Genomic DNA, 23,978 nt, shown 5'->3' on the forward strand with positions numbered 1-23,978 from the left:
TGGAAGTGTTCTAAAAATAAAGGCTTCAATGTTAAAATAGTTTTTGTGTTTTAGTTATTGAGTCAATTTAGTCCATGTGTTTTCAATTTGATCGATTTGGTCCTCGTGTTTATCTTTGTTAGCCAATTAAGGACATTTCCATCTAATTTCTGTAAAAAAATTTATAAATTACTGTAAACTTATTTATAAAATTATTTATTTGATTTAAAATATTTAGAAATGAAATAAAATTAAAAATTAAAAGAAAAATTATTCTCCTTTCAATTTCCCAACCTCCTCCTTAACATTACCCTCTCTTTTCTATGTCACAACCTTAATCATTTTTCAGATTTGAAGTTTTATCTCTTATATGTGTTATTTCTCATTGATTTTCATTTTTCTGTAAAGAGAAATGATAATAATATCTCATATAATTTTTCTTATGAATTTTTTAAAAGAAATTGAATGAAATGTCCTTAATTGACTAATAGAGACAAACACAATGACTAAATTAACCAACACAAAAACATGGGGACCAAATTTGCCATGTGGCTATAACATAGGGACCATTTTGACATTTAAGCCAAAAATAAATACATATGAAACAAAGGTCCCTTATGTTGAGTGTTTCAAAACTATATAAAACATTTAAAATTTGTAAATATATTTACGATGAGCAATACTATGTAAATACTGGAATGTAGGAAGGAAATTATAGACCTTTTGTTTTGAATCAAGAAAAATACTAATTCTAAAATACAATTTCAATTTCTCTCAATATTAAAAAGCATGCAAGCAGAGAGAAAAGGCGTAGTTTCTATTACCTATAGAATTAGCTTGTAAAGACTTGCCCACAGTGTTCTGAATCAGTGTCCCTCCATTGTAAGCATCTTTAGAGAAATTTTCTGTAGATAATTCCACTGTAAAAATAAATCCATGTTAAACTTGGAAAGAGTTGCTATTCATAACGCAAATAGAGTTGAAATAGAGACGATCAAGTTTTGTAAGTAATTAAATATATGAAAAAAAATCACGTCCAAACCGAAGAAAAATTCTACTTTCTAACAATTGAACTTAATATATGAAACCAGCAATTTACATTTCCTGACAAATAGAAACTCAATGAGTCATAGTTGTATTCCAACTTCTGAATTTAGACATCATTATGTTTGTCTTATTCTTTGACAAATAGAAAATGCTGATTCAATGAGATAAACATAATCATTATTCTTTATTCTGTTGTTAACGATCCCATTACATACTCTGATTTCTTTTTACATTTTACATACTCTCATTAATTTGTTACTTATACACACTCTAATTTCTTTTTAATCGTCTTATTGAGCAACTAAAAAATGAATCAAATGTTATCTAAAACTCATTGAATCATTTTCCTACAAGTGATCATTTCTCCTCTACGATGTTATTCAGTAAGAAACTCACTGAATCATGCAATAACAAAATCGTTAATTGTTATTAAACTTGTTTTCATCTCTCTTTGTAATCTCTAGTTACCATTTAAATCTAAGATTGATAAGATGAGATATCATAGTTTTAGATGTGCATTGCTTAAAATAATAATTATCAAAGGGGACAGTTTGGATGCGGTCCCAAACTATCAATGTTTTTTAACAATGCTTTTAATTGAAACCTTGTTGGTTTTTAGCTTTTGATCGAAATCCCTAACATTAATGAAATAATGTATTTATATGTAGGTTATTATATTTTTAAATTGAAATTTGAAATTTGTAGTTATAGTTTTTTATATTTATGAGATTTTAAATAAAACCCATAATTTGTGGAATTAAAAATATTAAAGGATAAATTATACTCTCATATATTGTGTATATATAAACATGGGTACATTCATAAATAATAATAAAAAAATTATTGTACCAAAACATGGGTACATTTTCCAAAACCACAGAAAAAAAAAAGCTTAATAACATTATTAATTTTATTTGATTAAACTTGACGGGGATACATTCTTAAATCAACGAAATAGAATATACCCATATAAGTTCAAAATATAGATTAGAAAAAAATTGAATGTATCTTAATAAAATGGGTACATGTTATACTAAAAAAACGTATTGTTTACATTTAGGATTAAAAAATTGAAAAGTTATATGAATGGTTACATTTAAGATTAAAAATTGAAAACATTTCTATAAAAAAAATTAATGGGTGCAAACTAAATATTTTTTTTTTTTTTTTTTGGAAATATTTTGAATTGAAAATTAATTAGGAGTGTAATAAGGGTGTGAATATTAAAACCCTATAACAATTACTAATTTTTATTTTAAAAAATTATGTAACTGATATCTAAATTCATTAATACATTAATGGTAGAGACTTTAATCAAAATCTGAAAACTAATAAGGTCTTAGTCAATAAACATTAGTAACTAGGGACCGGATACTAATTTTCCACAACCACTGTTATTAGAGTAATTTACAAATTGATTATTTTTCTTCCTAATTAGCAGGTGGATTAACTTAAATGATTATTTAAAGCTTTTGGATCTTGTATTGCTTAGTGCCTATTTGGGAAGTGATTCTAGGTTTAAAAGTGGGAGGTGCTTTATTCAGAAGTGATTCTAAACCGCGCAAAAGCGGTTTCAAACGGACCCTCAATTATTATATTAGTTTCTTTTACTAAGAGATGGGAACTTTCATGCAAAAGGCTTGGACTAAGTTTATTTTAACCAAAAGCCATGTTATAACTTTATTTAATGAAAAAGAATTAAATATAATGAAAAACCCTTAAATTTTAATAAAAAGGACAAAATAACTTAAATTTTAATGAAAATGACATAATTTTAATATTAAAAAAAAGACCTGACACGCAGGACCCGTGCGTCCATCAAAGACACTGTTTATGAAATTTATTTATGAAATCGAACACTACGTATGAAACTGCACTATCTCAACAGTACTACAATATTTATTAGTCCAATTTCATAAATAGTGCCTAGTTCTTGGTCCATTTTCATAAATAATGCCTAGTTCTTGGTCCACTTTCATAAATAAAGAGTAGTTCTTGGGTCTTGTTTCATAAATAATGTATAGTAATTGGTACAATTTCATAAATAATGTCTCTTTCTTGGTCCAGTTTCATAAATAGTGCCTAATTATTGGTCCAGTTTCATAAATAGTACCTAGTTCTTGGTCTCGTTTCATAAATATTGTCTAATTCTTAGTCCAGTTTCGTAAATTGTGTATAGTCCAGTTTTGTAAATAGTTTCCACCTATTGGTTTAGTTTTAGAAATAGTGCCTAATTCTTGCTTAAGTTCATAAATCGTGTCTACTTATTGGTCCAATTTCATAAATAGTATCTACTTATTGGTTTAGTTTCATGAATAGTGTCTACTTAATGGTCAAGTTTTATAAATAGTGTTGACTTCTTGGTTCAATTTCATAAGATTTGAAACTTAGACCCTTTTTGGTCTTACAAAAGCCCCCATTGCGCCAAAAATGATGAACTCAGAAGTGATCCTTTAGATCAAAACCTTGAGAAGATTATGTTCTCGATAATTATATTTAAAAAATTGTTTTCAATTACTAAATTAAAATTTCCTCACATTTTTTTACATACATACAAAAATAAATGTAGCTCTCCATCCAATTTTTTGAGCTTGAGTGTCATCTTGGAGAAACTTTACCTTGTACCCATAACACAAGTGACACATCACGTATTATTATGTAAGTAGCGAGAAATTTTATTTTTTGTGTAATTAATTTTTTAACACAAGAATCTCACAACTTGTATAGAGACACATGATGTATCACCCTATGCTCTGGGCACATTGAAAAATTTCTCATCATCTTGACTATTATTGGAAAAAAAAAACACCACAAATATGAAACTGGGGAATGTAATTCAGTTTGAACTCTTTTTATTATTCTAAGCAAAAATAAAATAAATAAAAAATCTATTAATGTATCAGACAATCGGGGAAAAAAGTGGAGTGTGGAAGGGGGGTTGGGGGACGCGCCCAGCGCAAGTTGGGTTTTTTATTTTTATTTTTTTAAAATTCTTTTATCCTTATCATTAAATAAAGTTAGTGGATGATTTTTTTTATTAAAATGTAAAGACTTGATGTCATTTTCATTAGTTTTTCTTTAAGAAATATCAACTCAAGCAGAATTATTGCCTATTTTAATGCAATTATGCAAAATTAATTTCAATAGGAAATACTACTCTCTAATGATTTTTCCAACCCAAGGAAAAGAAGACTTCAATTATTAGGTTATGTGAATCAACTGATAGAGCCATGCAGAGATCGCCACCTACCTATTCCAAAGCTAAAATTTCAAGAGGAAACCTACATCAATGATTTGGTGAGATGACTCAAATGTGAGAACCAATCAGAGAGCACCAAAAGATAAACCTCGGTACTCAGAGCAACAAAATCACAAACCAAGGAATGCAACGATTATGATGTACTCAGTTATATTTCAGGAAAAGACTACAAAACCTACTACCCCAAGCCTATAATGTTATATCACCAACGTACAGTTACAGATAAGAATCAGAATAAGCACCATAATCTAAAAGACATGATTTTATCACGCAAAGAGAAGAAGGATATCAGCTGATGATTTTCTGTACTTAATTATCAAACCACTGCATACTTTGATTGTGTGGGAATAGTTTTATGCCAATAGAAGCAATATGGCTTCTCCCAACCCAACAAAAGGGTTTTCTTTTTTTGTTGAAAAAAAATTTCACATGCAACATTCATTTACCTGTAATTGAAGAATACGAAGCGCCGGAAACTGGAATTCCTCCACAAAAAATCAAAACAAACTCCCCTGCAAAGCAACCAAACTTAATTTCAGCAATCTTATCTAAAATTTAAATTTAAATTTTAAATCTCATATTAAACAAGTTTTTGAGTCTTAAAAGAAAATTGTTTTTAAGAGATGTTCTTAAAAAAAATGTTTTGAGAAATGATGAAATTTTTTTAACATAATATCAAACAAGCCCTTAAAAGCCTTCGGAGCCTGAAAACAAAAGTTTCAAAATCAGAAAAACCAATGAAACCAAACCCAATTTAAAACAAACTTTTCAAGTATTTGAATATTATTTATGGATCAAAATCATTTTTAAATTTTGTATTTGTATTAATTCTATGAAGCATGCAATTAGTGAAAAACAAAACCAAATTCAACACATCTAGAATTCAAGAATCTTGAGTACCTAAAAAACTTCTTACCTGACCCACAACCACTACTTTTTTTTTTTTTTTTTTTTTTTTATAACAAAGCCCTCGGGTCCTCGATCATTAATTCAGAAAATAATGCATGCTACCCAGAAAAAGAAAAAAAAAGAAAAAAAGAAGCCCCAAATTGGTAGGAGAACTCACCATGAAACCGAACTTTTTCTGGGCTTAAAACTTTCTTCGAATCGGGACCGGATTGTGTTGTGGTTAACAGGTTTTGAGAGAGATTGTGCTGGGGTTCGTGGTTTGTGAGAGAGAGAACTGGGGAGATTCTGGATGCAAATGGAACAAACAGGTCTCTTCTAAGAGGTGGTGGCACCCCCGAGCCAACAAATAGTAGGGGGAAATTTGTAAATCCACTGTTTAACATTAAAAAGCAAAAGCAGGAATGGGAAGAAAAACGAAAGGTATTTTCGTGAAATCACTGTTGGTAAACAGTGCCCATCAACTGAAGTTTTCGTATTGGTATAAGATACAATACTAAACGTAGTGCATTGTATACAGTGCCGTATTATGGCGGCTGGAAGCTGATTGGAAATTTCACAAGGCATGGAGGAGCCTTTAGTCAAAAGCAAAGCGACCTTTAGTCACAAAGCAGGCACACCTGCCATAGCTTTTTGGTCTGTCAATTTCCATTTATCTTGCTCCCTGCTTTTATAAAGGCGAGCATCTGTTAAGCATTCTCTAATTTAAGGGGTCCCATTTAACACGCGAATTAGGGGGGAGTGATTCCCACATAGTACATTGGAATTTTATCGGGTGAATAATGTTATATTGGTTGAGAATGAACTTCGTATTGAGGGATCTTATATGAGTTTATAAGAGGTTTGACTATTTCTTATATTGTTAATTGGTTTTATGATGGAACCTCAACTTTCTTCACAGTATTAGAGCAGATTATCCCACGTGTGAAATCAATGGTCACATATGTTTCACGTCATCCCGTTGTGTTATCCACGTGTTAAGCTCGAAAATTCGCTGCACATGAAGAGGCGTGTTGAAAATGAGTCATACATTGATGGGAGAATAAACTTTGCATGAGTTTATAAGAGGTTTAGCTACTCTTCATATTGTTAATTGATGTTATGATGAAACTTTAACTTTCTTTAATATTCATTCTAGCACATTTGAATGGTAAATGGGTTCTTTAATCTTACAGGGAAATAGATAATTAAAATGGTATGCTGTATGATTAGATTCTCAATGGTAATGCTGCATGATTAGATTCTCAAGAGTTCATAGAGGCAAAAGGATGCTACAATCAATGGCCGAGTGACCCCCACAACGAGCGTAGTAAATGGATGGAAACGTAAACCTAGGAGTCGGAAGGCTAAAATTCACCAAATTAGAGAGAAAATTTAAAAAAAATATATATATATATATATATTAATGCATGAAGGTTAATTACAAGCCAGAAGGCTTAATAGAATTAAACTCAATCTTAATTGTAGAGCAAAACATAATTTCAAAAATTTTGGAGCTGATAAGTTTTTATTAAGATTAAATAATGGTAAAAGACAATGAAAGGAATGGTTGCACCGAAAACGAGAGAGGTGTAAAAGAACAGGATAAAGGAGAAATGCACCGAAAGGAAAATGAAAAATGAAAGGAAATGGAAAAGAGGCATCATTATGTCACATAAGAACTTATTAGTTGGGATAACACAAAGTAATACTTTAACGTGAGACACCACAGTTTTTTTATTGTTAAATTCTTAATATTTTATTAGGAAAAATTTGATATAAGTCTAATTTTTTTAGTCAATATTTATCGGTTCAATGATAAAATTTATTATAAAAATCAAATTTCTTCTCAATTATCTCTTTGCTTATTTCTTTTTATTTATCTTTTTGTTATTTCATGTTCTTCCTACTGCTTTAAACCTAATTTATAAATTTTATTTTTAATTTTTATAATCAACCTATATCACATGTTAATTATATTTATCTACCTATATGACAGATTCTTTTTTTATAATCAACCTGTCAAAGATTAATATGTCTTGCTTGTAGGTGTGTTCTGTTTTTTCTACCTTTTAATTAGGTTTCATATCTCACTTATAGGTATTATATACATTCATATATTTGTTACTTGAGTTAGGGTAGAATGTTTTGCAAATAAATTTATGTTAGTATATTAGTTTTTTTGTTATAAGATATTAAATATATATTTTTGGAGTTGGAAAATGCATAATATTAGAAGATTTTAATTAATTTTTAATATTTTTAGAAAATATAAAATGAGTATAAAATAAATAAAAACATATAATTAGATAACTAGACTCATTCTTACAAACACTCCACGCTTTTGACCTGAAAAGTAACTTTTCGGGCCATATTATGGAAGCTGACCGGAAATTTCACAAAACACGCAGGAGCCTTTTGTCGTCAAAAAGCAGAGTGCACATTAGTCATAAAGCGGGCACGCTTGTTGTAGCTTATTGGTCTATCAATTTCCACTTTTCTTTCTCCCTACTTTTTATAAAGCCTGAGCATCTGTTAAACATTCTCTAATTTAAGGGGTCCCATTTAACGCGTGGTTTCCGTAAAGTACATTGAAATTTTATCGGGTGCAAGGCCAGCCGTTACATTTAAAAGTGTTTATTGTACATTGATGTATCATGTATACAAGAATTTCCTGCCTTAACAGTCGATAGATGAAAAAGAGAAACTAAAAAAAAATTCTAATTGTCACTTAGTACTACGGTTTAGTAGTGTTCATCTTCACTAGTACCTAAGAGATCTTAGGTTTGATTCTCCACCAAAGACAAATTTGAACTACATTATTGCTAGCTCATTATGAAGCTAATCTCATAATCTCCCCCTTAATTTAGATAATAATGTTTTTTTTAAAAAAAAAAAAAACATTTTGTTCGCTGACACACCCAAACTTCAATGTTCAGTGGGCATCGAAATTGAGATGTGCTAGTGATTAGTCGATTTCATATTATATATTTTATCCTATTTTAGTATGCTTTGGTAATTATTTTGGTATAATTTTGATACTTAACTTTATATTTTCAATATAGGACATTCGACATCCTCTGGAGCAAAATGTGATCAAACGGGTGAATTTTAAAGTGATTCAAATTGGAGGACGTTCATGAGTCCTTTAGCTTGTTCGTGTCAAAATTTTGGTTTTTTCGACCAAGTGCTTATTTTCTAGCGATGAAATAAAAAAGTAATGCGTGATGCTGAAAAGTGACTTTTTAGGCTTAATTGTGATTTTATGAGCCTAAGATGACTTTTGGGTTCGTGGCCTTCTAGATAAGTGTTTAGATTATTTGAAACTTTAAATCCAGCTATTTTGGGCCACTTTTGGAGGAGATTTGGATCCAAAACGTTGTTGTACAGATTTTGAGTTGATTATCCTAGTCAATTTAGGATTATGTTTTCTAATTTATTTTAATTTATTTGGTTTCCTAGTTTTATTTTAAGTCCTTTTCTAGGAATGATTGGATTTTCTACGTAATATAATTAAGCCATTGTTGTAACATCCCACATCGCCCAGCGGAGTGAATCCTGTAAGCTTTATATGTATATTCTCATCTCTACCTAGCTCGAGGCCTTTTGGGAGCTCGTTGTTTTCGGATTCCATCGGAACTCTGAAGTTAAGCGAGTTCGTGCAAGAGTAATCCTAGGATGGGTGACCCACTGGGAAGTTCTCGTGTGAGTTCCTAGAAACAAAACCGTGAGGGCGTGGTCAGGGCCCAAAGCGGACAATATCGTGCTACGGTGGTGGAGCGGACTCGGAATGTGGTGGGGGCTCGGGTCGGGATGTGACAATTTGGTATCAGAGCCTAACCCTGCCCGCATGTGTACCGACAAGGACGTCGGGGCCCTAAGGAGGGGTGGATTGTAACATACCACATCGCCCAGGGGAGTGAATCTTGTAAGCCTTATATGTATATTCATATCTCTACCGAACTCGAGGCCTTTTGGGAGCTCACTGGCTTCGGATTCCATCGGAATTCTGAAGTTAAGCGAGTTCGTGCGAGAGCAATCCTAGGATGGGTGACCCACTGGGAAGTTATCGTGTGAGTTCCCAGAAACAAAACCGTGAGGACGTGGTCGGGGTCTAAAACGGACAATATCGTGTTAAGGTGGTGGAGCGGGCCCGAGATGTGGTGGACCCCGGGCGGGGATGTGACAATTATGGCCGACCTTATGTTCTTCTTTTCAACGTGATATTTGAGAGAGAATTTTGGCCAAAGCTTAAGAGATTTTTAGACTTTATTCTACAAGGTGTTTTCACTCTTTTTCTATTTCAATAAAACTCTTTTGGTTGAATATGCATAATTAACTTTCTTTTGATAGGGCGGGGCCATCAGCCTTAGCATGAATATGTAGTTTTTATTTTATTGCTTATGATATTATGCATGCATGCCTTGAATTATTAATCACTACATTTAAATAGTCTCTATGTCTTAATGTTTAGCTACCATTAGAATGTTTAGATAAGCAATCAGATGCAATTTCTGTTGGAATGTCACCTTGAAATTGAGGAATGCTTCTTATGATTAATAACTGTAAGTCACTTAGGGCGAATGCCACGTCTTAAGGGTTGCATGATTTTTCAAAGGGTTTTCACAAAACATAATGAGTCATGAATGTTTATATTTGATCTGAATGCTATAGACGGATTGCATGTTTGATATACGCTCTATCTTGAATGTCACAGTTGAATATGCATTAGAAAAACCTAACATTCAAAGTTGCATGTGTAATTCATAAGTAATTAGTGAATCTACAAAGGATTGTTAAGAGGACGGTAGAACCCTAGTGCTTTTGCAAATCTATTTCCAAAGCCGTTTCTTTTTAATTTGATTTCTTTAAAATTGATTTCTTGTTGATTTTCCTCAATTACTTTTATTAAATTCGTTTTTATTATTTTTAGATTGAAAAACAACTCTTTTCAAACTTTTTTTTCAAATAATTAATTAAGATTTTGGTTTTACATAAATTGTTTTAGATAATCCTTGTGGAAACGACCTTACATGAGCATTTTTACTACAACTACCTTGTTCTCTTGCAAGTATTTTGTGTGATTTTTAACCCTTTTTACGCAAGTACTAAAAATCTTATCAACTGGCCATCACGTGGATTGGTGACGAATCCATAATATGCATAAAGTCATAACTCAAGTTTTCAACTATTAAAATCTACCGAAAATAGGGATAAGCCCAAATTAAAACACCTGCAAGTAGCCACATTTATTGGATCCCCGAAGGACCACACTTAATGGGTCTCTGACACTATATTACATGCATACAAAATCATACACTAGCCATAACTAGTGTAAACAGAAATATAATTATGTCATTGTCAAGTAATCTCGAGATAATGACAAACTGAGAATATAACTGTGTAATCATGTCACTACCACCAAGTAATCTCAAGGTAATAGCAAATCGAGAATATAATTGTGTAATCATGTCATTATCAAGTAATCTCGAAGTAATGACAACCGAATAATCAAAGAGGAACTAGAACAGTAAACTCTGGTTTGCGCTTGCTCCGAAAGTTTCAAGTCATATTCCAAAAAGTACCAGAGCGCGCATCTCAATATCCCAATAAATATACTTCGGAAACAACTTCAAATCATGGAGGAAATAATATAACTCAAACACAGGAAATCGAAAAGAATGGATGACAACGCATCTTCCAATCACGTTTCAACGTGTATAAAACACTTTAATTTCTGATTTGGTGGAAGACTTGCTCACATATAAAGAAGGTATCTTGAGCTACAATAAACTTAGCTATACAAAAAGTAAACAGTAAAGTTGAGCATTGACATCAACAATTTCATTTTCTCAATCACCAACATCAGTACGCGATTAAAGCAAACACAAGAGAAAAATTGTAAAAGAAATACGTTTGAGCAATCTTAGCAAATTTCAGGGCAAATCAACTTATCGCAAAAGAAGAGCTAAATTTTGAATAGCGGTGAGTAAACAAGTTAGCAACAAAACAATGAAAATTGTAAGAATTGAGAACCAGAAAATATATAGCTTGAAAGGTGAAGATCCCTTGAGGAAAACTCAACTTTGTAAACAAAACTTAAAAGAACGAACTTTGTCTGCTTAATGGTGTCGTAGTTATGCTCTTCATTAATTGGCCAGATTTGAGAGAAGCATCTCAACAGAAAACAAGCTATGTATTTTGGCTGTCATAGTCCGAACATTATACATTCTAAAATTGACGAAGGATTTGACTGTAGCTGTCTACAGTCAAAATTTTGCCCCTCGATTTCACGTTATTTACAATAATGCCATCAGATTTGGGCTGGATATTTACATCTCTACCACTGACCATAATTTGGGTTTTATAGGGCTGTTGGTTTTGGACGTGGGCTTCGGCGGTGACCATTGAATGTGTTAAAGCCTTGAAAGTCAAATGCCTATTTTACCCTATCTACATTCTAAATCCGACGGACTGGATTGGAAATTTCATGGGTATTTTGGTCATTCTCGGTTTGGGAGAGTCGCGGTGTGCCTGGGTTCGATGGGATTGAGGGTGTAGGTGAGGGATGTGCCAGTGTTGCAGAGGGTGAGGGAGGGAATTGAGAGAGCTGACCCGATTGAGTGAGGGATTTTGTGAGGATTCCACTGACTTGATTGACTGAGGATGGTCTGGCATTCGGTAAGGCAAATCAGAAAGAGAGAGGCGGGTTACAGAGGCAGAGAGAAAGAGGGAGGGGTGGGGGCACTGAACAGTAGAAAGCAAGGTGTTTTGATGCCTTATTTTGGCGGTGAAAGGAAGGGTCACATGTAGAGAGAGAGGTTTCCTTTCGCGCACATTACCGTTTCGATCCCTTCGACAGCAAGCCGCCGCCACCACCACCACCTAGAACAAAAAATAAACACCAGCCACTGCTCTTCAGCCGTCGTCTCCGGCGATCCATTCAAATCTCCGATCGAAACAGGTATTGACTTCCGATTCCATTGATTTCAGATCGTTCAAACCGAATTATTGCTGAAATTGTGTGATGGGTTGAATGCAGAGAGAAGTTTAGGGAAAGATGAGCGACGTATTCGAAGGGTACGAGCGCCACTAAAGTGAGCTCTCCGCCAACCTCACCAAAAAGTGTACGGTAGCTGGTGCTCTCAATAGAGGTCTTCGATTTGAAAATGTACACTTGAGTAATTGTTTGTATTTTAGTTGATGTAATCTTGTGCCGATGGATCCCTTCGATTTGAAAAGGCATACTCTTGCTACTTCATTTTGCAGCTCTATTATTTTCATTTGATTTTTATATTTTTTTTGTATTTTAGATGCGTTTAATTTGTTGAGATCTATTGAATTCGATTGCTTGAGTAATTAGGGATTTGGTTCCTTGAGTGGCCTTAGGAGTAGCAGATTGAATCGATTTCTGGAGCTCTATATTTTTCCCACACACTGTCACTGGGCTTATTGAATCGGTAGATAAAAGAAACAAATAGGAAAACTATTAGAACAAAACACATTGAGAAGATATTGTAGTAAATGATCACTTCTTGCTCAGCATTGCGGAGGAAATACTAAAAGCAGATTTTTTGCCCCAATGACGAAGTGGAAATTTTAGACTATTATGCGACAATACGATATAATCTTAATTGTAAACTCTGGAAAACATCTTCAAGGAACAAGGGCTCGCCCTCAGGTGGATGAAGAAGCTGGTACTGCGTCAAATCTATGCCCTCATTGTGGTACTGAATATGGTGGGGTTGGCAATCAAACCACTATCCATCTGCAATGTCAAGGATGCGAAGGAATGACGCCTCGCGAACCAATAACAGTGTACCTCAACACTGTTTAGGATGTGATACATATTGGCACACGGGTTGCACAAAGTGATTCTCACCGCGTGTGCAGTCGCGAGACTTTTAAACCAATCCCAGCACTGACCATCCCTAGAATCCCTACCTCGGCACATGAAAACAATCAACGTGAGCAAGTTATCACTGAGAAATATATTGCACTGTTGTTTCCTTTGCACGACTCTCAGACCTACACATGCAAAGCAACTTGAAAACTTTTGTAGCTCTATGCGTCCCCAAGGGAATGATGAAACGGTAATCATTTGATAAGACATGATTAATAGATAAGATCATCTTGGCAATACTAATTAAACAAGTAGAATTTAGACCAGTTGAGATCGATTAGTAAACAACAGAGGGTTTTCGATACTCTGGTCTTACAACATTCATGCATGATCATAGATTCACAATTCCACAGAAACGAAATCATCATCCATATTTTACAAACCAAACGTTTGAATTCGAATTCCACAAAGTACCAAAATCTACCGCTCTATAGACATAATTTGGAAACAAACTTGAAAAAAGAAATTCGGAAACTAGAGCTCATAAACTTGTTGAATACAACAAATTGTCGTATTATAGAACCACCACAAGGCACAGTAAGAAAAGAGGGAGAGTAGAACCAACGCTGAGACAATTCCACTCCATTTAACCCATCAATTTCAAGCCTTCAGAGAGATGGTAGCTGTGCCAATGCTGCCATTGAAAAACAATATTCACAATCCATAAGTCGAAGAGTAACAAGATGAGAGAACGAACGGGTCATCTCCTAACCGATTTGGAAATCACACTTGAAGATATCTAGACGAGAAAGAGAAGTGGGTAGCCCTTCATCTGGCAAGCTCTGGAGTTGAGGACAAAAAGAAATCTTCAACGTCTCGAGAGAGATGAGGTGTCTTAACGCCTTGCCGTCAATGGTTTTCAGATTCGGATGATCGGAGATTCTGAGAGAAGTGAGAGTGGTTGGCAGCAGCCCCTCTTCTGGAAATGATTCGCCAATTTCTTCTTCTTCACATTTTGAGAAGTCGACATCCAAGTATTTGAGAGAGGTGAGTGTTTGTAGACCCCACCGCATACGGTTTGCCATCAGTTTTTTACAACTCCGGATACCGAGGTAACGCAATTTAGACGGCAATCCCCCTTCCGGAAATGATTCCAATTCTGGGCAATCCCGTATGATCAAAGACCGGAGAGATGGGAGTGACCTCAATTTGTTACATTCTTCGATTTCCATCGTATTCAAGTTGGGCGCTTGCAGTCCTCCTCCACCCACAAATTCTGTGCAATCCTTTATCTTCAAATAATAGAGGAATGGGAATTTTGATTCTTCCGGAAATGATTTAAATTCTTTACACCTTTCTATGGACAGAAACCGAAGAGACGGGAGAGAGGCGTGCATCTTCTCTGGCAGTGACCCGAATTTGTTACATTCATAGATTTCCATCTCCTTCAAGTTGGGCGCTTGCAGTCCTCCATGGGGGAAACCCACAAATTCTGGGCACTCCTTTATCTTCAAATAATAGAGGGATGGGAATTTAGATTCTTCCGGAAATGATTTAAATTCTTTACACCCTTCTATGGACAGAGACTGAAGAGACGGGAGAGAGGTGTGCATCTCCTCTGGACGTGACCTGAATTTGTTACATTCTTTGATTTCCATCGTCTTCAAGTTGAGCGCTTGCAGTCCTCCTTCATGGTGGAAACCCACAAATTTTGGGCACTCCTTTATCTTTAAATCAAAGGGGGATGAGAATTTAGATTCTTCCGGAAATGATCTAAATTCTTTGCAAAACATTATGGACAGAGACTGAAGAGACAGGAGAGAGGCGTGCATCTCCTCTGGCAGTGACCTGAATTTGTTACATTCTTTGATTTCCATCGTCTTCAAATTGGGCGCTTCCAGTCTTCCTCCATGGGGGAAACCCACAAATTCTGGGCACTCCATTATCTTCAAATCATCGAGGGATGGGAATTTAGATTCTTCCGGAAATGATTTAAATTCTTTACACCCTTCTATGGATAGAGACGGAAGAGATGGGAGCGAGATTTGCATATCTTCTGGCACTGACCACAAGTTTTTAAAACGGCACATAGATATCTCCTTCAAGTTGGGCGCTAGCAGCACTCCACCACCCACAAAACATACCAGATTCGGGCAATCTGATATTTCCAACTCACGGAGGAATGGGAGTTCAATATTGAATTTATTGCATTCATGCGAACAAGCAAGGGATTCGATATTAACTTTCTGCAAACTTAGCCGCTCAAGTCTTGGGAAGTAGTCTAACGGTATTTTCCCCGTTAGTTTGGGACAACAATGCAAACGAAGCTCGCAAAGATTAGGAAAATGTCTGCCTTCTTCTTCTTCACCTCCAGGGAAACACCACTCTTGCCATTCCTGCATACTGCGGAAACTCAGAAACTCCAGAGATTTAAATGCAGGTTTAATTCCCCCATAAAACTGAGACCCCACTGATTCCACTCCATTCAACCGATAAATTTCAAGCCTTTTGAGGGACGGTAGCTGCCCCAATGCTGGCAGGGAGAAACAATATCCACAAGTCTCAAGTCGGAGAGTGACAAGATAAGAGAAAGACTCATCTCCTAACCAACCTGGAAACTTTGTACCTCCGTATCCTTCTATAGCCAGTACTTTTAGGTTTGTATTGGGCTGTAGGTTGCCCAGCACTTGACTATCGTTTTCAGAATCAATAGTGTCATCTTCCCATTTCAAACGTATTTCACTGAGCTTCTTGTCCCTTAGTTTGGCCTCCAAAGCATCCTCAGCACGTGTGATATTTTGAAGCCCTGAAATATGAAGATTTCCTCTCAAATGCTGAAACCCCTTTAACTCATCAATGTTTCCCCCGACATCTTTGCTCAAGACAAACTCACCCCCAAATGTTTGGAGATCTTTCAACTTGCCCATGTGGGGGGGCATCTTTTTTATTTTTGTACCTCTGAAATCAAGATGGCGCAAGTGGATAAGTCTTCTCAAAAAGGTGGGCAGCTCAGCTAGATTTCTACAATCCGACACCAACAATGTTTGTAACTTATACAAACTGCATACCGCGTCTGGTAATTTATGGATTGGAGTGTAACACAAGTCGAGGTACCGTAGATGCTTCAAGTTGCTAATCGAATCAGGCAACTCGCTGATATCATTCCCTCGGAGTTTGACAACTCTTAAACACTGTAGCATTAAAAGGTGATCAAGTCGTACTGTCGGCAATGAATAGAGATCGCCAAGAATGAAGGTGCGCAGATACTTAGCTTCATAAATAGTGTCAAATCTCTCAGAATCAACATTAGATGAATATTGCATATAAGAAAAATGGCGACCCTTGCCCACAACGTCCAATGAGAAGTCGTGGTCTCCCAATCTAATGCAAAATTCTCCAGATACGTAAGTCGCCAAATCATGCATCAGATCATGCATGATGAAACAATCATTTGAAAACGAGTATTGAAAAAATGACCGTGAGATTAGATCATCAAAGTATTTCTTTCCAACATCTTCCAACCTAGTCTTCTTTTGGTGTTGTAAAAGATCTTCGGCCATCCACAACAAAATTAATTCAGACTTGTCAAATACATAATCTTTGGGAAATGTCGAACAATAAGCAAAACAACGCTTCAATTCCGGAGACAAGTACTTGTAGCTTAACCATAGAGCTGGCATAATTTCAATCTTTGCTTCTGACAACTCCCATATGTCACTTTTTAGCACATTTTCCCATTCCTCCACATTTGGTTCAGAGCGTAAGAGACCACCAAGAGATTTTGCAGCTAAGGGAAGGCCTTTACACTTGCTAACAATTTGTCTTCCAATTACCTCAAGATTTGGATCTACAATAACACTTGCATCTTTGAAGGCATGTTTTGCAAATAAAGACCAACAGTCTTCCTCAAGTAAGTGCTTTAAATAGTGGGTTTGAAGAGTACACATCGTAGATGCAACACCACCATTCCTTGCGGTGACAATGATCTTACTTCCATGAACTCCAGACTCGAAGGGGCGTTTTAAGGAATCCCAAATATTGTAATTCTCGTTCCAAACGTCATCAAGAACAAAAAGAAACTTCTTCCCCGCCAAAGCATCTTTGAGTTTGACTTGAAGCTCGTTTAGGTCTGTGGTATCACAGCTTTGTGAAGTGACTGATGCATAAATTGTTTGAGTGATCTTAACAACGTCAAATTCATCAGAAACACAAACCCATGCCTGGAGCTCAAAATGCTGCTTCACACTATCATCATTGTATAAAAGCTGAGCAAGAGTGGTCTTTCCGATCCCACCCATGCCCACGATGGGAATGACGCCAATCTTATTACAAGTAACATCATCTGATAGCAACAATTGAATGATGGTTTCCTTCTCATGATCTCTTCCATATACATCAGAGCCTTCTACTAAAGAAGTTAAAGGCCATGTTTGTGAGATTCTGCGACTACAGCGTTCTTTCAAACCAAAGGCATCTTTTTGTTTTGAAATGAAGCTTAGCGTCTCAAGAATTTCCTCTATCTTGGTGTCTATAGACTCATCAAAAGCATGGAAAGAAGCAGAGATGAGGTCTTGTACCTTGCTAGTGCTACTTCCAAATTCAGCTTCCATTTTTCGCCTTAACGCCTCTGTCTTGATCTCGTCCAGTAAGTCCTCAGCATGAAAGACTGCCTCTTTAAGCTCATGTAGCCACTGCTTCACAACTGGGTTACTTAATTGCTTTTGCTCGGCATCATCATAAACAGCATTGATAGACATCAACTCGATCCTCAACTTCTTCAGCAACCCATCTGTTTGTTTCTTTCCTCTGATGAAGTTCTTGACCTCCTGAGAATCCAACTTGACAAATACTTGCTGGAAGAAACCCGAGAGAGCGGCTCCACCTACCACCATTAGCGCCATGATCAATCTCTTCTTTGCAAATGGAATTGAGTTTTGCTGGGAGAAGATAATCACAAATTAGCTAGCAATATCAATGCAACGAAAACTATGGTTAGTTTTCGCTACAAATAAACAAATTCAAACCAAGAGTTGTTGGATTGATATTAAACAAAGACTGACTTTATCTCTACTAATTAATAAAACTGTCATTGTTAACCAAAATTTTATGAAATTACCAGTTTAACTTTTTAATTAAAAAAGAATATAAATAGGAAATATGGGACAAAAATATAATTTCATACTACCAAATTTTATTGTTTTTTTTTTTTCAAAACCTCACCTATATGTAATCCTAACATATCTCTAATTAAAAAAAAAAAAAAAACTTCCCACTCCCACCACATTCTCTATCACTCTCTTCCTTTCTCATTCTATTTCAAAAACAAAAGTAAAAAAATTTCTCACACACTTTGTATGTGCCCATATGCTAGTTATATTTAACACAAGTTATTTCTCGTCAACTGCCTTTAACTCCACTTTTTAGAGCAACTCTATCCCTAAATTGAGTAGCCCAGACTATTGATATTAAAATATTATATTATAAAATAATAAAAAATAATTTTATTTTAAATTTCGAATAATAATAAAAGATTGATTGAAAATATTTGCAAATACTAAAATATGGTGCAAGGTAGAAGAATATGGTTAGGTATTTATAGTAAAAAAATATATATAACTTTTTTATATTTTTAATTCATTTTGATGAATTTTTTTATAGTTTATTTTTATTTTTATTATAGCTGTCAAAGTGATGTTACACTACCCAATGGCTGGGCCTGTCAATTCGGACCTAGGGAAAAGTGGGGGCTCCCTAGAGCCCAAGTGTTGGGATGGGCTTGAGCTGGTTTTTTGGGGACAGGGGATTCCGGAGCTCATCGCCCAGTGGACTTAGCTGGGCTGGAAGTGCTCTTAGAGAATGCTAGCAGAAAAAGTGCGCGCACATTGCTGTGAGTGTTTAAAATGTTCTAAAAAATAAATACATATGAAACAGAGGTCCCTTATGTGAAAACCGCCTAAAACATGCAAAATTTGTAAATATATTTACGATAGGCAATACTGTGTACATATATGTGGAATGTAGGAAGGAAATTATAGACCTTTTGTTTTGAATAAAGAGAAATAGTAATTCTAAAATAAAATTTCAAGAACCCTTTCCAGGCAGTTGAACATAAAAAAGAATGCTAATTCTAAAATACAATTTCAATGTGTCTATATGTTAAAAGCATGCAACTAGAGAGAAAGGGTGTAGTTTCTATTACCGGCAGAATTAGCTTGTAAAGACTTGCCCACTGTGTTCTGAATCAGTGTCCCTCCATTGTAAGCATCTTTAGAGAAATTTCTATAGATAATTTCACTATAAAAATAAATCCATGTTAAATTTGGAAAGCTTTGCTATTCATAACGTAAACAGAGTTGAAATAGAAACGATCAAGTTATGTAAGTAATTAAATATGTCATAGATAAGTACCTGGCTGGTGGCAGAAGTACAGATCTTTTCCTCAAACATCATGGCCACTTTCATGAGTTCTTGTAATTCCTCTTCACAAGATAGAGACGAGTAACTCCTCAATGTATCCAATCTTTACATGCACCACATTTAACAAAATTGACTGACTAATCATCAAAGCATGTCATGTAAATAGAATTATTAATAATAGAAGTGAATTCAAGATGAATAAATCCAGTCATTTTTGTATAAAACCGCATGAAGGTATGCACAAAATTTTGGTGTAAGTAAACAAATATGCAGTTGTACTGACACTTGAATTATCTATGTTTTCTAATAAAACCTAGTGTTTTATCTTTTAGCCATCTCTATTCAAGTTTTTACCAAATTCATATGAACATTTTCAAGTAAATTCATACATAATTAATTTTAAAAAATAAAAAACAACAAAAAATTTAGCAAATCAGGGTAAAACATTTACAATTAAATTTCAAACATAACTGCCACTTAGTACTACAGTCTAATGGTAATCCTCTTCACTTGGAAGTGAGAGGTCTTAGGTTCGAATCTCGTAGATGACGAATTCGATACCAAATTAGGATGACCATTGTGTGGTTTAGCCGAACTCCATGTTCCTTTAGTATAAAAATATCGATAAATTCAAACATAACTTAAACTCAACCACAAACTTACAGAAATTTTAGGTAGAATTATTAACATAACTCAGAAAAAAAATACTCAACTTTGCAATTAACTTAAATCAGACAAATTTAACTATTCATATTCATTCACATAATCTCAAAGAGTTCCTTTTAACCGGGTAAACCATTAGTCAACAAAAAATATGTAGACAAAGCTCTTATCAAAATCAAAATATTATAATGAAGGGGAACTTCAAAATAATCTCAGCTAGGCACTTTTCCAAAGCGAAGGAAGAATCTACTTTCTAACAATTGGACTTGGTATATGAAACCACCAATTTAGTTACCTAAAATTCATAATCAACACACAAAACAACTCCAAATCCTCAGTTTTACGCAAAATTCCAATTCACATCCCGCTGCATCGTAGGGAGTGTGGTGAAATTTATATCTATTTTCTGGGGACACTACTCTGTCAGAAAAATATTGAATACAAAACTTTTAAAATTTGAAATATCCTATCCTCAGCAGACAATCACGTCCTTCCGTTTAATTGTAACAACATAACAATGAAGACGAACATCTTACTGCTTCAATTCCGGCTTTCATAAATTACAAACTAATTTTACGGACCTATAATGGAGAAATAAGAAGAATATCTTACTGCTTTAATTCGGGTTTCATTGCCGCATAGCTTGAGCCTTTGCCTTCAACTCAACCTGTCTTGTCTCTTTGTGCTTCACCCGTAGCTCCGATTACCTATACAGTCGCAAAAGAGCAATCATTAATCAAATGGAACTTTAACAAAAAACTCCCAGTACTGTTCATTTTAACGAAAAACCACATTTTTATACTAAAAAGTCAATCCAAGTACTATTCACTTTACCCTTTATTTTGTCCTTATCGTTAAAATTCAAAGTTTTCAAATCTTTTTTAATAGTTTTCCTTTAATCAAAACATCAACCCGAAAACCATTAAAACAAAAGGGCTGCTTGATGAAGTTTCTAATACATCCTTTTGCTTATCTCTAAGCACTAATATGGAGGTATAAGACGAAATAAATAGCGTACTCTATAGCTGTACAACTTCTGAAGTTAGACATCAACTTACATCTTATGACAAATAGAAACTCAACGAATCATAGTTGTATTCCAACTTCTGAATTTAGACATCAATATGTTTATCTCATTCTTTAACAAATAGAAGATGCTGATTCAATGAGATAAACATAATGATTATTCTTGATTATGTTGTTAACGATCCCATTACATACTCTCATTTCTTTTTACATTTTACGTACTCTCGTTAATTTGTTACTTATGTATACACTCTAATTTCTTTTCAGTCATTTTATTGAGCAAATAAAAAATGAATAAAATGTTATTGTACCAAAACATAGGTACATTTTCCAAAATCACAAAAAAAAAAAAAAAAGGCTTAATTGTTGCAGTCATATTTAGAATAGGAAAGTGATTGTGTAAATTATAGTAGGTCTAGAAATATCTCTTATATTCCTATTAGAAGTTGATTGCCTATTAAGAGTTGTAATCCTAAAAGGGTAAGGTTTTTGCCTACCATACTATTATAAATAAGGGCAGAATAGGGGCGATACAACACACACCTCACAATTAAATCTCTATCTTCTCCCTCTTGCTACCGTCGGCCCCCTTTCTCTCTATCCCTTAGATAGCTCAGTTAGATAGCCCTACAACACGTTATCAGCACGCTCTTGCCAAAAACTGAGGAACTGATGGATCGTAGGAGGAGGCTATCTTTCACAAAATTCAAAGGCTCTTATTTGTTTTCTGCTAATCAGGTACGCTTAAAATAAAGGAAGATATTTGAAATGTCCACGAAGTATGAAAACATTCCCCATGATGCATGAACTCCTCTATGTTTATATTTTCCTTATGATATATATATATTGTATATGTTCATTTATTTGTAAACATATATATGTTTCATGCATTACGCAAATAAATTGCTATGTAGAATTGTGAGTTAAAGCATATAAATAAATTAGAAGCAACTACATGGGTTTGTTCAAACCCTAACCATGTCCGAAAAAAAAAAAATTTTTGCGTTGGCATTATGCAGCACCACCGCCGCACCCCCTCCATGGCATCATCGAACCACCACTGGCCTAAAGCCCAATCGAGTGGACCACACGGCAGTAGCCTTTGGGTTTGTTGCACTGACCCAGACATCCTAACTCCTTAAGGCCTGATCCAACTAATGGGCATGAAGTCCTTTCGCCCAAACCAAAAGCCTGCAACCTTTTGGCCTGATGTCTTGTGAGTCCCTAGCCCACTGGGTTATGCCATATTGCCCCGGCCCGTTTCCCGTAACTCTGTCTGTTGGGTTGAGCTTGCCCTGACCCGGACCCAACCTTAGTTGGGCTTCCCACGCGAACCTAAGGCTAGCGTTTTGCTGAGCCTGACCCGTGCCCCCCTTTTCAGCCCAAAAGCCAGTAGCTACTGCTGCTGGGCTCACCTGTCTTGGCTCGTGGCCTGTAGCCATTTATGGGCTGCTATTATAGCCACACCCGAGCCCAAACCCTTTTTGGGCTATGCCTTTTTTGACCATATGCTATTATTTAGCATTCTAAATAATTTTAACCCAAATGTTATTATTATTGCTTCCACGAGCGACCCCATTTGGTCCCGATCTATTGAATTAATTAAAAGTGACTCGCAGTCCATTAATTTGATAATTAAATCCAAAATTATTGACTTGAAGATTACTTTTAGACATTATCGAGTCAATAATTTATTTGTATACTTTGAACTGTTGACATACTTTCCAAGTAACGAAGCTCTTATACTTGAGTTCATGAAGAAACTCAAATACACTACACTTAAATCAGCATATTGCCTTCTATGTTTCTTGCAGGAACCTCTCCTTTATGAACTAATCATTCATAAAACTAAATTGAGCTGGTAGTTTCATATTTAGTGCCTTTGAAACCTGAAGTTTTCATTCAAAACTTACCACATAAATCCTGCAGGTTTCATGCATAAATTAAACCAATACATGTCTATAAAACCCGAATGTTCTACGATATATGTCGATGGATCACCATATGACTAATCACGTTTTTTTTTGTACCCTCTGTTTTAGGGACATGTTGAACTTGAACAAGTGGACCATCTAGAAGATGTTACTACATTAATAGAGATATCAGATTTTTAGGAGGCGTCAGTGCCTATGGACGAATAAATTAGACATGTTTAAGGGTGTTTTACCCTTAGTGGGCGAACCCACTAGGAGTGGCCGGCCCCCCTCCCCTATTTTTCTAGGTTTATGGTTTAATTTTGAATAATTTTTCTAAGTCTTTGGAATAATTTGTTTGGTTTTGGTTTGTTTTGAATTATGAATTGTTATTTTATGGATATTATTTCTCGAATTGCTTAATTGAATGAATATGAATTATATTTATACATGTGACCAATTCAATCAATTTATTTCTAGGTATGTCCAGTGAGAAAGTTGTCTGGCTGATAGTGCTACCATGCATACCATCTTGCGTAAGCAACACTATTTTACTAACTTTATACCCAAGAAAGCACCTCTGATAACTCTCTCAGGCCCATCCAATCTGATTGAAGGATACGGAAATGCATGTATCATGTTGTCCAATGGTACAGTCTAAACCATTAAAAAGGTACTATATTCTCCACGTTCCGGAAGAACGTTGCTGAGTTTTAAAGATATTCGAGATAATCAATATCATGTTGAAACCAGTGAAGATAATGATTCTAAATTTCTTTGTATCACTTCATACGAATATGACTAGAAGCGTATTCACGAGAAGTTGGAACATATTCCGAGTGGATTGTACATAACAACCATTCGAGGCATAGAAGGCCACCATGTGGCCGGCCCCATGCCTAAGTTCTAGAGCACTTTGCTGCTTTGGCATGATCGTTTGGGACAT

At 35.0% G+C, this 23,978-nt stretch overlaps 1 protein-coding gene and 2 long non-coding RNA genes across 3 annotated transcripts; 1 reads left to right on the forward strand and 2 right to left on the reverse strand.

Annotated features, from left to right (window-relative positions):
* Positions 1-723: 723 nt before the first annotated feature.
* On the reverse strand, positions 724-5,491 carry LOC137743516 (uncharacterized). Its single transcript, XR_011069504.1, has 3 exons — positions 5,352-5,491; positions 4,732-4,797; positions 724-899 (listed from the first exon to the last, which is right to left on the reverse strand). It is a non-coding gene; the product is annotated as an uncharacterized lncRNA (long non-coding RNA).
* A 6,333-nt stretch (positions 5,492-11,824) lies between these two features.
* Positions 11,825-12,464, forward strand: LOC137741342 (uncharacterized). Its single transcript, XR_011069285.1, has 2 exons — positions 11,825-12,134; positions 12,213-12,464. It is a non-coding gene; the product is annotated as an uncharacterized lncRNA (long non-coding RNA).
* An 886-nt stretch (positions 12,465-13,350) lies between these two features.
* On the reverse strand, positions 13,351-19,309 carry LOC137741407 (putative disease resistance RPP13-like protein 1). The gene is made up of 2 exons (XM_068481126.1): positions 19,213-19,309; positions 13,351-17,950 (listed from the first exon to the last, which is right to left on the reverse strand). Exon 2 carries the CDS (start codon positions 17,912-17,914, stop codon positions 13,781-13,783), a length of 4,134 nt encoding a protein of 1,377 aa, XP_068337227.1. The 5' UTR covers positions 17,915-17,950; positions 19,213-19,309; the 3' UTR covers positions 13,351-13,780.
* Positions 19,310-23,978: the final 4,669 nt, after the last annotated feature.

This window comes from Pyrus communis, chromosome 8, assembly GCF_963583255.1.
Source record: "Pyrus communis chromosome 8, drPyrComm1.1, whole genome shotgun sequence".
NCBI lineage: Eukaryota > Viridiplantae > Streptophyta > Magnoliopsida > Rosales > Rosaceae > Pyrus > Pyrus communis.

Coding starts and splice junctions, on each gene's coding strand:
- LOC137741407 (XM_068481126.1), bottom strand. CDS start 17,914: ATGGCGCTAATGGTGGTAGGTGGAGCCGCTCTCTCGGGTTTCTTCCAG.